General features: G+C 37.7%; 2 protein-coding genes across 2 annotated transcripts; both read left to right on the forward strand.

Moving 5' to 3' along the window:
• The first annotated feature begins 3,035 nt into the window (after window positions 1-3,035).
• enam (enamelin) lies at window positions 3,036-5,402 on the forward strand. The gene is made up of 8 exons (XM_021324169.2): window positions 3,036-3,146; window positions 3,292-3,356; window positions 3,474-3,500; window positions 3,672-3,734; window positions 3,847-3,885; window positions 4,084-4,107; window positions 4,221-4,286; window positions 4,642-5,402. The coding sequence occupies exons 2-8, from the start codon at window positions 3,303-3,305 to the stop codon at window positions 5,011-5,013; spliced, it is 645 nt and encodes a 214-aa protein (XP_021179844.2). The 5' UTR covers window positions 3,036-3,146; window positions 3,292-3,302; the 3' UTR covers window positions 5,014-5,402.
• Window positions 5,403-8,831: 3,429 nt separating this feature from the next.
• Window positions 8,832-15,107, forward strand: cnga1a (cyclic nucleotide gated channel subunit alpha 1a). Its single transcript, XM_021324162.2, has 9 exons — window positions 8,832-9,176; window positions 10,681-10,791; window positions 10,937-10,993; window positions 11,090-11,164; window positions 11,253-11,408; window positions 11,500-11,604; window positions 11,803-11,909; window positions 12,683-13,293; window positions 13,389-15,107. Exons 2-9 carry the CDS (start codon window positions 10,700-10,702, stop codon window positions 14,343-14,345), a joined length of 2,160 nt encoding a protein of 719 aa, XP_021179837.2. The 5' UTR covers window positions 8,832-9,176; window positions 10,681-10,699; the 3' UTR covers window positions 14,346-15,107.
• Window positions 15,108-15,682: the final 575 nt, after the last annotated feature.

Genomic DNA, 15,682 nt, shown 5'->3' on the forward strand with positions numbered 1-15,682 from the left:
CTTCTCCTTTCTCATAATTCAATTTAAATAGTGTCATGTGGTGTTTAGAGTCGATATAAAAATGCTAAAAGACATGCTTAGAGCACTAAAAATTAACATATTGTTGTGAGGATCATCTTTTTTCAGCTGGAGACCAGGTCTTCAGACCACTGGGCCACATTTCGCAGCTATCAACATAAAAAATGGCATTCTGAAAGCATGCATTAATAAAGACAAATAATGATAATTAGATAGTGTTGCCCATGTGACGAGCAGAGCACGGTTTAATTAGGATGGTGAATAGAAAGTATTCCTGTTGGAGCAGAAATAATAACTTCTCCACCTCATTAACCTTACAAAACTAATCTCTGTGTGGCATCAGAAAAATAGAAAGGCTTTGAAGAATTAATGAAGTGATTGTTATCTATCAGAGGAACACATTATCTCGGTAGATTTCAGTCAGGAATGTCTGGATTGAAGTTTGACATATTACACGGTAAGTCTTACAGTATCTGATGTTAAACAACAACAAAAGAAATAACGCTGCTGGCCTGCAATGAAAAGCAGGTCTGACCACATAGGATTTTATTTGGGTTTGTATTAACAAACATGAAAATACACATAAATTATCACAGAATGCTGAAAAACTCAGGAAAACTATGGACAGGGGATTCTATATAATTGCTACAAAAGGAAAATAAACCTTTCTTTTGCCTTTTGCTGACTTTTTGGGATTTGTTTTAGGAGTCATGCCTTGCTTTCACTAAAGAGAGTGAGACATGGTTTTAAGTTTGGACCTAAGTAGACCTGGCTAGAGACTACTTTTGGCTCAAGACCCATCTTTTTAAACTAGCTATCTCTATGTGACTAATGTCTTGCCACTATTTTAACTCTCTTTGTAGTTTTTATTTCTCTAAAGATTCATGTATTCAGATACTCTCTTTTCTGACTTGTGATTTATGTCTCTGATTTTGCATGGTGACCTTGGGTGTCCTGAAGGGTGCGTATACATAAAATGTATTGTTATTATGATTATTATTAACAATAACAGAGAGTGGAACTTACTGGTTTGTAGGTGAAGTTTAGAGGCAGGTAGAAGTAGGCAAAGACCAAGGATGTAGGTTTGTGTGGTGAAAGGAGTTCCGATGAGGGGTAAATGGTGGAGCGTCATGGGGGCACAGGTTATACCGAAGGTTATGACCAAAACAGGAGCCTTGAGGTTGCCAGGTTTGAGGTTTGGAGTTTGTGAGGTTATGAGATGAGAAGGTTTGAGCCTTGCAGCCTCCAGGAAGCGTCCGAGAGGAGATCCATGGTGTAACTCGGGAGGTAACCTTGGAGCTAGGCAGAGAGATAAGGGTTGGCTTGAGCTAGAAAATACAAGAAGATCATTTAAGACAAAACCCAAAAGGGCATGAGGTAGCACATAGATGGACACTCAGGCATGGACTCCTCATTCTGCTTACATTCCAGCTGATCAGCTTGATTCTGGTCAGATGTGGGAATAGATCAGATATGTTTGCAAGGGCTGAAGCGATGGTAATATCAAGACAGATATATTTTATGAGAAATTAACACTGTGCGGATGATGATTCAGGGGAGAGAGTTACTCGAGTTTGCAGAACTAGAATAGTTGACACATCTGAGGGCAACTTCAAATTCCTGATTCATACGTTCTGCTCGACCATTTCATTTGGGGTGAAAACCAAAAGTGACATCTAAAGCTGAGCGGACTTGGTCCTAGACATGGGGTCATGGTCTGATAGGATTTGTTGGATAATACCATGGTTACATATTTTATAAGAGGTGAGGCAGTTTACCAGGATTTGCGTAACTTTCAGGGGAATGAGGTCGCAGGATTCAAAGAAACTGCTGCTGACAGTTAAGATAGGGGGCGTACTATTTAGATACAGGAAGTCCAGTAGTCAAGAAGGAATTGAGACCAGGATCGTTTGGGTATGAACAGACTTGAAGGATGCCAGAGGAATATCCATTATATATTTTCATGTTAATAGTTTATCTGTTTTTATTAGTTTTATTATTATGATGTTTTATTAATTGGTCATAGTTTTACTGTATTTGTGCTTGCTAGAGCTGGTGAGGGTATTTCTGTATTTTATTGGCTTTTAATCAGTGTACAGCTGTGGTCAACGGTGTTGTTTTTAAAGTGCTATTTAAATAAAGTTATATTGTATTGTGTGATTTTTGGGAACAAGCAGGACAGGCGAGGATGTAAGCTCGCCTGTCCTGTGTGTTGCGTTCCTTTTCTCTCAGAGGTCGGAACTAACGAGTCACAGTTTACGTAATAGCTTTTTGCGTTGCACTTTCCTTCTTGTCAGACAGTAGGAAAAACATTGCTGCTCACACTGTTGTTAAAACAACAGAAGATAATAACACTCTTCTAGGCGGTATTTTGTGCAAATAACCACAGCTGAAACGTCTCGCCTGATGAACACCCAAAGGTAGTACCTGTACAGCTGACCAAATGTTACATAAATAATAGAAAGCTGCTACAAACAGTCACAGTATGAAGTTTTACTCAATGTAAAACAGCGACCATCATAAATGCCAAAGTCAGGAATCACCCTTTCGCACCAACTTTCCGACTCGTAACATCGACTTTAGGGGCCGTTACAGTTCAAATTTCCAACCCGGAGGTCGAGACTTGCTACTTTAACCCTGGTTGAAACATCATATTCTATCATTTGATCTTTTATTTGATATTTTTATTGACTTTTACATTCCAAGTCCTGTTCTCTGTCTTGTAAAGCACTTTAAGTTATGACAGCGGATGAGATGTGCATTGCAATTAAAGTTGAGATCCATTGGTATGTATAAGTCCCTTTACATTGGCTCTGTTGTCTATACGGCATCCCCCTCGTTCTTCTGTTTCCATATTTGGTTTTAGGGCAATAAAGAAGAGAGTGTTTGCTAAGCAGATCTGTGCAGTGTGTAATTAACCGTAAAAAGGGCCTCAACCGCACATACCATTTTTTTTGTTTTGTTTTGACATGTAAGAAGCAATCTTCAAACACATAGTGGTGCATGTTTTAGTGGATGTGATTGGCTATTAGAGGATATAAAGGGCATCCATGGGAGCTGTGAAGTAGACTTCATTCCATTTCTAAGGAGGAACGGGTTAAGCTTTTTGCAAATTAAGGAGAATAAAGGTGAGATAGATTTTTGTCAGATAAACTATTGTTGTTCCATAGTTATGCAGTTCTGTACTGTGAATGATCAATCAAGATTTATTCCTTAATTTAAAGTAAATAAAAGAAGTAATGTTATGTTTATTTTTTCTTATTTTTTCTTCAGGAGACATCAAAATGAAGCAGATTTTAATCTCAATGTGCCTTCTGGTCTCCACCTTTGCTGCTCCTGTGAGTCTTGCCTAATGTTGTTTTCCTCGCGCTGCGTGACAGATGCTTATTTAAACTCTTAAAGAGCGCTGTTCTTGCAGACTGATTAATGTTTGTTTTCCTCCCTGCCTTAAACAGTTGGCACCAGGCAGTGACAGCAGTGAGGTAAGAGGATTTCTTTTTTCCTTTTCGGTCCAGTTTTAGATCCGGCTGCCATAGCTTGTCATATCATATTTATTTTACATTGTCAGCTGAAGAGCATGATGGGTGTCTGAGAGGAGGGAATAACTGGCTTTGTTGTAGTTGATCTCTAGGGATGTTTTTTTTTTTTAGCAGGTTGCATTACATGCTAATGAGGCCCTGAGGTTGATGGAAATGTACAGGCTGTACCAGCAGCAGGTAGGGTGTGTGTGTGTGTTTCATTGACCTTCCATTCAAATAAATATCAGCGGTCTGCTCATTTGTTCAGACAATGTGGCATTAAACAAACATGATTTTTTATTTCTCCTAGGGACGTGGAAACCCCTTCCTTCCAGCTGCTGATGCCCCTGTAAGATTATACATGTTTAAACTTTGCATAAACTTTTGTGTGACAATATATATATATATATATATATATATATATATATATATATATATATATATATATATATATATATATATATATATATATATATATATGTGTGTGTGTGTGTGTGTGATATATCTATTTATATATTTAATTTATCTATTTATTTTCTTTGTAAAGGCTAATTCAGCTGGTGCGCCTGCGGTAAGTAAGAAGGCAGTATTGTGGCATTAATTTGTCATGACTTTCAGTGTCATTTAAGAATGAACCCCCCCCCCCCCCCCCACCTCCCCCTGCCCCATGTCCATCTATTTCAGGTGGTTGCTCTGCAAGCCCAGCTTGCTCCTGTTCCTGCAGAGGATGCGTCTGATGAGGAGGCCGAGGTTAGGAAGCCACTTTAGTTTTAAACTAAAAATATATTTTGTTAATAAGCAAGATTCGACAATACTTGTGTTCAGCATTTGGCTGAATTCATTTTCTTGTTTTGTTTTATATGTTTGTCAGTTAGCACTTTCTCCTTTGATGGGAGACAAATGATGATTATGACATGTGATAGAAAACCTGTCTTTCTTAACTTGACTTAATTACACTGTTAATGAAGTTTTATTGGGTATTATCATTATAAAAAATATCAACATCTCATGCCCATTACAAAAGTTTTGGAAATTCCAGCTTGTTTTGCCCAGTAAATCTGGCCCATATTTACATATTCCTTTTTTTTTCTTCCTCTTCTGTCAGGATGGGAACCCCGCTCCCAGAATTGCAGTTCCCGGTGCTCCTGCTGCTCCTCTAAACTCTGATGAAGAGGAAGAGGCTGAGGAGGTGGAGGCAGCTGAGGTCGAGCCGACTATGGTGGACGTTGCACCTGCAGACCCCACAGTAGCCCCAGCAGCAGACCCCGCAGCAGCTGCTGAGCCTGAACTGGTCGCCATCCCTCAAGACGTTGCACCAGTTGATGGTGTTGTGGTTGCCGTGCCCCCTGTAGACGTTGTTCCTGTCGACGCCGCCGCTGAGGTGGCTGTTGACGTAGCTGGCCCTGTTGCTACTGATATTCCTGCTCTTGATGCTGCTGCAGCCGCAGCGGCTGCTGAGGTTGTTGCTACACTGTAATTATCAACCTCTCCCAGTCTGTGAAGGTGTATTCTGTGTTTACGGAAAATTAGAGCTTGAAACACACAAAGCTTACTTAGTTGTGGCTTTCTTGAATGAACATGGGAAGAAGCCATTAAAAAAAAATGAGGAAAGATCCGTAATACATAAAAAGTAAAAGCCGCATGTTGTTTGTCCACAGTTAAACCATTATCCAGATGTGGATTTTTATTTTTGTTTTGCTCTTTTCCCTTTTAAAATTTCTTGACTAAAATGTTTTAATTGGCTGGCAGTTTCCACTGTTTCTACTGTGTGAGTGCATGTGACAAAAGGTCAGATATGTATTATGTTATAATTTCTGCCGTCCGCATTTTACTGTTAAAAATTAAATCCAATCTCTTTGAACTTAAGCTGCTATGTAACTTTTTTGTATGAGACATTTTGTCTTGTTATCTTGGCAGACCAATTCAAATTTTTGCCTGGCAATTGGGAATCTGAGTTAATAAAGATCACTCCTCGGTAGGGCTGGACGATAACTCATACATAATATATATCGATCGATAGACGTACATCGATGATAGAAAAAAGCTTCAATAAAAAGTTCAAATAGAAAAGTTTTCCTTCGTTTTGCATTCTAGTTAATATTACAGTCATTACATCCTCCCAACCTATCAAAAACACAGACCCAGGCACCAAGCCCCGCCCCCTTCAAAGGGTTCAGAGAGCACGCGTTATTTTTTCTTCTTTTTAAAAACGTGCAATTTTGGTAAAAATTTCGTTGAATAAAGGGTTGAGTTTGAATTCAGTGTTTGTGTGTTCTGCATCTTAAAATAGGTTGCTAAGCAACAGCATAAAATGGCCAGGGCTGAACTTAAAATATGTTTTGAATTTGTTGATAATTATCGATTTCGATCAATATGATTTGTATTTTATAGATATGTTTTTTATCTATATCGTCCAGCCCTACTCCTCGGCCCGTCAAAGCTTCATTGTTGTGCAACTTTTAATATTTGTATGCTCCCCCACCACTTACAAAGCAAACGCTGATAAAACACAACTTCATATTTCCTTGTCAGTGCATGAACATGGTTCTGAACAGTTATTAAGTACAAGAACATGTCGATAAATTTGAATATCATTGAAAAGTTAATTGGTTTCATTCAATTTCAAAAGAGAAACTCATATTTTACAGTTTCGTTACACTTAAAGTAATATCTTTCAAGCATTTGTTTCAGTCAGTTTTGGTGCGAAAGGCTTACAGCAAATGCAAAGCCAGCAAGTTACACAGTGCAGCTTTAAACAAAGACTTGGCTGGGAAAGCACAACATTACAAAGTACAAGTCTGACAACGTTAGAATTCACATACAAAGTAAAATGAATAAGAAACAATGTAATACTGGCTATGAGGTCCATCAGTGACCCTCAGGTAATTATTTGGTCTTTCTGGAAGAGTTTTAAGCTCTTTCATGACTTCTTTAAAGAATTGAGTCATCTAAAGATCTTTTCACGATCAATTTACAAATTAACAAAACACAGTTCTACCAGAAAAAGAAACAAAAAACTCTGGGAACTTTAAAGAGAAGTCAACTTGAGGAGAGTCTAAATGTATTAACAAATTTGTCAAATAAGATGTCAAATGCAATACTAAGTTTTTTTTATTGGCCAGTACATAAATAACATCACTATAACAATATTTTCCTGATTTAAGATTCAAAACCTGCCCTATTTTAATCTACAATTTTGTTTTAAAATTTCCTCAATATACAGTTTAAATCAAAAGGACATCATCCAATCAAATGCCTAAAAGTAAATTTTCTCCATGTTTAGAACCACAGTTTAAGCCAGACAGCGAAACCTACTTCAGGAGAAAGGCATTTTGAAGCTAATCAGTTGCTTGAGATGAAGATGCACTTTAGTTGTGCAGATATCCTTCTCAAGGTTAATAAAAGGAAAAATAAAACAAGGCTTGAATTTGAGCTCTGGGATGGCTCTTTTAAAATCTTAGGAAAACAGGACTTTTATCCACCTGCAGAAACCCACTTTGCTCTATTTGAAAGGTGACGTCTAAACAGCTCGAAAGCTTCATCACACAAACTAGATATATATCGCTCTGTAAGTAATAGAACTATATGAACAAGGAGTTTAAATTGTTACATTTATTCACTGAAATAAACTGACCTTTGGGTGATATTGTAAGTGCTATTATAAGTGCACCAATAACATTAGTAAAGAATGGAAGGGTCAACATTTCCTCAAACTTATTGCAAAAAAGTCCCTGATTCCCTGATTTTGGTCTTTGGTGCAATAATAGATATCTGGACTTAGCTAGACTAAATTTGGCAAATAGAAAAGCATATAAGTAATCTTAGTGTTGTTATGGACTCCTAAAGTCCTAAATTATAACATACACATGTTGCCTTTCACTAAAGTGCCATGCTATGTTAAAAATATATTGCCTGAATGAAGAATTTATTGTCAGCACAGGGCACTGGGAAACTGGTCTATAAATCAATAGTCAATAAATTAGAATATAATTAAAAGTTAATTTATTTCAGCATCTCAGTAACTAAAACACATTGTGTAGGTTAATTACATACATGCTTTCTTGTTTGGTAACTATGATTTTCCACTTACAGTTAAAGAAAGCATGACATGCAATGTTTTAGAAGAGTAGAATATCACGCCAGACCAACAAAGAAATAATTTCGATATAGAGATGTGAGTCCAATAAGAAGGGTGTTTACTATCTACTTCATTGTTGTTATTTTCAAAAGACGCTTTTAATCAGACCAATATGCCTCATCATAAACATATTCAAATACATCGAACATGACCATTTATATATATTCATTCTGTGAGCAGGCGCAGCCTCTCCAAAATGCTGCTGCAACCACAGTTTTAAATAAAACCATCAAAATATGTCATAGCACACCAATGCTTGAATTACTGCCCTTGTTTGTAAAAGGAGCGATATTTGATTTTGTTGATAGTCTATAGCCCAATCCATTTCAGAGTTTCTGGTCGGGTGAGCCCACAAATCACCTTGTTGCCTCTGTATTCCCAGAATGAGAGCTAATCTGGGAGAGGCTGAATTTCGTTTTTATGCTTTTCAGCTCTTGAACAAACTGTGAGAAACCTTGAGATTAGTTGAAAATGTTTGAATCAGGATTAATAACATTACTTTTACTGTTTTCTCCTGAAAATTAAAGATATTTTTCTCCAGTTAAATGTAACGTGTCTTAGCTTTTATGTGTGCTAAATTTGTCTTGTTTTATTTCCGTCTTTTCATGTGATGCTTTAATGTTTTCGAAGTAATCGTGTTTACATTGTTCTATTTAAAACACTGTAGATTACTTTGTGACCTGCTTTGTCATTGCCTCAGTGTGAAAAACTGTTAAGCCAAAAAAATACAGTCTAAAAAATCACCTCAGATCTGAATAAAAAAAAAACATATGTGCTGCAAAGCTGCAAGGTTCTGATGTGCCAACAGGGAGAGCCACTGTACCATAGGATTTCCACTGTTTACTCCCAGCACTCAGTACTAACAGGGGTTCATCTTCAATTTCACTCATGATTCTTAAGCATTAAAAGGGGGCAGAGCTATGTGATCTGAAATCTGGTATTAATCTAATAGGATAAGGAGAGGATATGGCTGAGAATGCTGACCAAGCAGGAGGTGTGTGTGTGTGTGTGTGTGTGTGTGTGTGTGTGTGTGTGTGTGTGTGTGTGTGTGTGTGTGTGTGTGTGTGTGTGTGTGTGTGTGTGTGTATGAGCTCACTAGAAGGCTAAATCCTTTACCGTTCTTCAATTGGTCAGGAAAATTGAGGAGTTCTGCAGATCATAAAAGTGAAAACCTGACTGCTGACATATTTTTGGTGTTGTCTATCATCAATATGCGATATACATCTCCGCTAAACTTGATTAACAAATCAAAGCAAGACTAAAACTCTGCCTTAGTCCTTTCTCAGCCAACTCTAATCCCCAAATCCCTGTGAGGGTCATTCAGACTCAATGACAGCCTTTTAGACTCATTGCTCAGAGGCGTACATTTTTAGTTATGTTTTGATACTAATAACAGCAACATTTACATGATTTATTTTTATTTCACTGGCTAGCTTTAAAGTTAAAAGGAAGCTACAAAAGGACTACGAATAATGGATTAAATAAATTAAGGACTTGGAAAGGTAAGCTCTGTTACATTGGATCCCATATTTACTGCATGCTAAGTTATTGTGAATTTTATTAATATAAATAGTTTTAGTACCAGTTGTGATTCTGAACTGCAGTAATACAATAATAATCATTTGTCTTTTCTGCTTCTTTTGACATGAATTATTGTGGCCAACTAAAAAAAAAAACTACAGGAGTCAGACAAGGTTTTCCTGAATTATTAAAGATGGCTACACACAGGATCACAACCAATATATATATATATCCATAAACACTGGTAGACAGTATTAAGATGCTGTCAAAATAATGCAAAAATAATACATGCAAATACCCTTTTCTGTTTTGGGTATTATTTGTGAGAATAGATGTAATCTTTTCATTTGAAGTTTGCAAAGGCAACCCATTTTGCAATGTTTAATAATTTTGTCTTTAAAAATGCAACAGAAAAACAGGATATGGACAGGTATGTGACCAATATTTGTCTGTGACTTTAACTACTTTCTGAAAAACATGAAAAACGGCCAGCTGATGCATCTAGAAAATCAGTATGCGTTCTTCTGGTAAACAGATTGTCATATCACATGAAAGGGTGATGACAGGGCCATGTAAAAAATTATCAAAGTAGTGCAACCCTGTAATGTTTATTCAGACCCCTGCTCCGTGTTTTCATTGTTAGATGATATTTCACCCACTGTTCCTTTTAAGTGCACTGCTTTGCAAAGCATTCATGCCCCCTGAGGATTTTTAAACTTTTATGTTACGACTACAAAACGTAAAGTATTTTATCAGGATTTAACAAGCCGAAAAAACTTTTTCAAAAAATAATAATTTTTTAAATAATTCTTTCAATACAGACAGGGCACGTCATATGTGATATAGATTTATATGTTATATAGACTTATTACACATAGAGTGAAATATTGCAAGCTTTTCACATAACAAAAACCCACATTTCTTTATGCCGTGAAGCACATCAAGGTTAAAGGTTGGAATGCTTTTACAAGCCCTTGTATTTTTTTTATAATAAATTTTTTTTTTATTATTATTATTATTTTTTTTATAAATTATGAATAATGTTAAGTTCATGCGCTGTGAGAAGCATTAAGCAAGCACCAAGACTAGTGCATTGTTTACTCAATAGGGACACAGGGATTGTAATCCATCTGCAGAGATCTGCCCTTTTTCACACTTACCTTTTTGTGGTGCCTTCCTTAAGATTTTGCTGGTAGTAAAATTAATTAGTACTTTCATATGTCACTGGATTCAAAGAAAGCCATTGACTATTATACTCAATGCATGTGATAATCCTCCATTTTGGATCCTTTCATTTTGATTACATAACCCACATTTACGGGGTAACATAACATTTGCACCCTGCTTCAGTTTTATACCATCTACAATAACTGTGTGCATTTACGGGACTTTTTCAAGCTTTTGTTACTAAAACCTTTAAATTAGTCAGTGTTGTTATATTAAGCTGTCATTAATGAAGGTCTTTCTTTTGTTTGGACATTGCAGGCCAGATTTCACGTTTGCCATGACCATGACTATGACTACATCTAATACAATGCCGCCTCACACAGCACACAAACTTACCTCAGACAGTGAAGAGCAAAGCGAGGACGACCTGTAAGTCCAACTTCAAATACTTTATCACACCGCAATTCAAAGGCTAGCCTGTATTCAGTCAAACACACAATTTATAGTACAAAAAATGAAACAAAAGAAGAGATCTGGGCACTTTAATTAACTTTACATGCTCTGCTTGTTTCAGAGTCTCGCCTCAGTCAAATCGTCTGGCCAACATGAATAACAGCAACAACAATGAAGAGTAAGTACAGCCCTGAAAGATATGCGAGACCCTCACTTGTCTTTGATGAACCATGTGGGCTCGTTTAGCTTGTTAAATGTCCTATTTTTCATGCAGAGAAGAAAAAGGAGAAAAAAAGAAAAAAAAGAAAAAGGAGAAAAAGGAGAAGAAAGAGAACAAGGAGAAGAAAGAGTAATTGTTTTACATTGGAACTTCTTGATAAATGCTACAAATGTTTAAGAGTCCTTCAATTCTCTTTGTTCGTTTGTAAATCTTACAGAAAAAAGAAAAAGGAGAAGGAAGCAAAAGAAGCAAAAGAAAAGGAACAAGAAAAAGAGAAGGAGCAAGAAAAAGAGAAGGAGAAAGAAAAAGAGAAAGAAAAGGAAAAAGAGAAAGAGAAAGAAAAGGAAAAAGCAAAAGAAAAGGACAAAGACAAGTAGGTTCACAATTTGGATGAATTTCCAAAACAAAAAAATGCTATATCCATTCAAACAGATGATTTGTTCTTTCATTTTATTTGTTCACAGGCCCAAGGAAATATTCGTCATTAATCCTGCAGGGAATTTGTATTACAACTGGCTTTTCATCATCACAGTACCAGTCATGTATAACTGGACCATGATTATTGCCAGGTGAATTAGCTAATTAGCTAATTAAATGTGCATTTCCCTTGCTTGTCAAATGTTGGTCTAGTGGCATTGCGTAATTGCATAATTGACCTAGTTATCACAAGGCTGTGTCTCATGTTCTTAGGTTTAACACTGAAGAATGTCACAATATGTGCTCTCTTCATAGTGAAGGTGATACAAAAAACACTTATTTCCCAACAGGGCATGCTTTGAGGAGCTGCAACATGACTACATACTCTACTGGGTTGTCTTGGACTACAGCTCCGATCTTATTTACCTGGCGGATATGTTTTTCAGAACCAGAACAGGTGAAAATGAACTTTGTCTTGGCGAGCCTTCTTTGAGTCCCCTATTCCCCCTCAGCAGACATGAGAGGCTAAGTTGATGTATTGATGCAAGAAACTAAACCTGGACACGGTTGGGGCTTTGAAGTAGTCTGCTGGGACTTCAACTTTTCCCACTGATAAAACAATTAGCATGTTATGTAATCAGGCAACTCTAAACTGTCTTTAGTTGTGAATGTGCAGAGCTTGTTTCTTTCTAGCCTCTTTAACAAAACAGTTGCCATAAAGTTTCATGGACAAGCACCTGTCTAGACTGCCTTGCATGATTCATAAAACACCAAGGCAGCTGAATTTGTCCTTGTTAGTTTGCACAAGTGGATCCACCATCACAGAATCATAATAGTAGTGGATTGGATCCCAGGACGACCACTATTGTTAGACGATCATTATTAGGCTCTGAGTGCCTTGCTTGGTGGCTCAGGGGTACAATAGCTGTAGGTTAACATCAACTCCTTCGTTGTCTTGGTCTTTTAAAAAAACACACACAGATGGGGAGAAGCCACCCAATTCCCGACTTGAAGTATTTTATGTAAGAAGCTTCTATCTTGGCTCTTCTCTTTCACAACTAGTCAACCTTTCCAGAATGCATCACGAGTCTGACCTCTTGACTTCTAGAAACAAGCTTATGTTGCCAGGGAAGCGAACAAAATTGTAATTGTTACAGACAGAATAAAGGCATATGAAGGAATACTGTAATCTAGTTGTTGTCTTTATATATTGCATTTCCTTCCTTGCAGGGTACCTTGAACAAGGCCTGCTGGTGAAAGACGAGAAGTTGCTTCGAGAAAACTATGTCAAAAGCTTCCAGTTTCGTCTCGATTTTGTCTCGATGCTGCCTACAGATGTCTTTTATTTTGTCCTTGGCCTCGACTACCCAGAGATCCGCATTAACAAGCTGCTGAGAATTGGCAGAATGATGGAGTTCTTCACGAGGACTGAAACTAAAACCAACTATCCAAACATCTTCCGCATAGGGAACCTAATTATGTACATCCTCATTATCATCCACTGGAACGCCTGCCTCTACTTTTCATTCTCCAAGTCGATTGGTTTTGGTGCTGATGACTGGGTCTACCCAGCTCTTGATGATCCAGAGGAGCCTGCGTTTGGGGAGCCTATGAGAAAATATGCTTTCAGTCTCTATTGGTCGACACTGACGCTGACTACCATCGGTGAAACTCCACCACCAGCTCTTGACTCAGAGTTTCTCTTCCATGTGATGGACTTCTTAGTTGGAGTCTTGATCTTTGCCACTATTGTGGGAAACATTGCTACTATGATTTCCAATATGAATGCTGCCCAAGCCCAGTTTCAGTCCCGCATTGACAACATTAAGCAGTACATGCAGGTGAATACGGTTTTTAAGACCGAATGAAAGCCACATTTACACAATATTCTGATTGTAGATTATTTATGTACTTGTTTTTTTTTTTTCGCTCATAGGTTCGAAAAGTCAGTAAAGAACTTGAGCTACGAGTTATCAAGTGGTTTGACTACTTGTGGAATAACGGCAAGGCTCAGGATGAGAGAGAGGTCCTGAGGTATCTCCCCGACAAGCTGAGAGCAGAAATAGGCATCCAAGTACACATGGACACCCTGAAGAAAGTTCGGATTTTCGCAGACTGCGAGGCAGGCCTGCTGATCCAGCTTGTGCTCAAACTTCGTCCGCAGGTTTTCAGCCCCGGAGACTACATTTGCAAAAAGGGAGACATTGGTCGTGAGATGTATATTATAAAAGATGGCAAACTAGCAGTTGTTGCCGATGACGGTGTCACACAGTTTGTAGTGTTGGGAAGTGGTAGCTATTTTGGGGAAATCAGTATCCTTAATATTAAAGGCAGTAAAGCGGGCAACAGGCGGACAGCCAACATTAGAAGCGTTGGCTACTCTGACCTCTTCTGCCTTTCCAAAGACGACCTGATGGAGTCACTGACCGAGTATCCTGATGCCAAAGCCATGCTAGAGGAGAAAGGCCGGCAGATTCTTATGAAAGACGGTCTCATCGATTTGGACCCAGCCAACATTAAGCCTGAGGTTAAGGAGCTAGAGGAGAAGGTCAGCAAACTTTACAGCACAATGGAGCTGATGCAGATAAAGCTTAAAAAGGTTTTGGGAAATTATAAGAGTGCTGGCAAAGCCCTTCGACAACGCATTGCAGATCTAGAACGCCTGAGTGGTGAAGAGGTAGAAGAAGAAGGCGAGGAGGATGAGCAAGAGAAAAAAGATGCTAAAGAGGAAACACCAGATGAAAAGGTGGAGGGAGATAAAGAAGAAAAAACTGAGGAAGAGAAGGATGAAGTGACTCAGATGGATGAAGGAAAAGGTGGAGAGGGTGAAGAAGAAGCAACTGATGAAACTGAAGTGAAGGATGAAGATGCAGAAGAGGAAAAGACAAAATAAACCTTTGGTGTCTGTAAAACTATTTTGAAAGAATCGATGTCACAAATAAATATTTAGTCCTTTCTTAACTTCCTACCCAACTCAGTGGGTGATCAGGGAAGACAAATGCTAAGCTATGAACTCAAACTATCTATTATTGTACTATATTATATTTTGTTCAACTGTTCAGATTGTTGTTATTTATTTTATATACAAAGGATCATATATACACAATCTGGAAAATCAACCTGCTATTTGCAACACAGCAGCATTAACTAATATTCTTATAAGTTCTGCAAATTGTAGGGCCTGTAGCATATGAATCATGCATCAAATGCTGCAGGGAAAGAAACTCCTACCTGTAGTTGATGAGAGAGAAGCTGTATTTTAATGAGACAGAAGGTCTGCATTTGCATTTTGTCATTTGACAGATCCTTTTATCCAAAGCACTTTATCATTTAGGAAACACCACTTAAGTTCAGTGCTGAGAGACACTTTTACATACAGAAAAAGTGTTGAAAAAGTCAGTAAAACCACGGAAATCCTAATGAACTGAAGTTTAGGTATTTTGTGTCTTTTGAATAAATATTCCTTCAACTTATTTCCGCTCAAATGGAAATTTGTTAGTTTTTCTCACCACCACAAAACCACAAATGGTAGCAATCTGTGAAAGAATGTGTTGTGCGGGGATATATGGCAGTCCCAGTTTATTTGAGGAACACAGTGTATGACTGGTTTGTCAGAAAATGTGTCAGTTACTATTGAAATAAACATCCATGACTTGACTTTCAGAAGGACACTGGGCGTGGGCAGCAGAACCGAAGGAACCACTACTGAATAATAAAATCAATGAGGTTATTTACTGAGGGAAGAGTGGAGAATGGCATAGGATTCAGTGGATCTTAAATCAAGGCAATGTGGAACAGTTGTAACGGAGAGAAAAACAAGTAAGACTGAGGAACTGGGATTGATAAACACAGATAATAGAAAGGGAGCAGACCTAAGCACAAAACGATCTACAAATCAAGGGGGGGGGGGGGGGGGTAATCCTGATCTGAGAGAATAGTTTCAAATACACAGAGAACAGACATAAAGAAATAACTAAGAAACTAAACACATTAAAACGAACAAATATGAGCTCTAATGACAATATTGAATCAGAGAGAATTAACTAAATGTAGCAAGACCAAAACTAACTAAAATCTAAACTCTCAAGGATCATGACATAAAATTATTAATTTCCCTGGCCAATGTACCTTAATGTAAAATTATTTTTCACTCAAGTGACAAGTGAATTTCTCCACTGTGAGATCAGTAAAGTCTTATCTTATCTTATCTTATCTTATCTTATCTTATCT

This window comes from Fundulus heteroclitus, chromosome 5 (genome assembly GCF_011125445.2).
Source record: "Fundulus heteroclitus isolate FHET01 chromosome 5, MU-UCD_Fhet_4.1, whole genome shotgun sequence".
In the NCBI taxonomy this organism is placed as follows: domain Eukaryota; kingdom Metazoa; phylum Chordata; class Actinopteri; order Cyprinodontiformes; family Fundulidae; genus Fundulus; species Fundulus heteroclitus.

Coding starts and splice junctions, on each gene's coding strand:
- enam (XM_021324169.2), top strand. CDS start 3,303: ATGAAGCAGATTTTAATCTCAATGTGCCTTCTGGTCTCCACCTTTGCT. Junction 3,886..4,083: donor TTCCAGCTGCTGATGCCCCT/GTAAGATTATAC, acceptor TTCTTTGTAAAG/GCTAATTCAGCTGGTGCGCC. Junction 4,108..4,220: donor ATTCAGCTGGTGCGCCTGCG/GTAAGTAAGAAG, acceptor CATCTATTTCAG/GTGGTTGCTCTGCAAGCCCA.
- cnga1a (XM_021324162.2), top strand. CDS start 10,700: ATGACCATGACTATGACTACATCTAATACAATGCCGCCTCACACAGCA. Junction 10,792..10,936: donor GAGCAAAGCGAGGACGACCT/GTAAGTCCAACT, acceptor TGCTTGTTTCAG/AGTCTCGCCTCAGTCAAATC. Junction 10,994..11,089: donor AACAGCAACAACAATGAAGA/GTAAGTACAGCC, acceptor TTTTTCATGCAG/AGAAGAAAAAGGAGAAAAAA.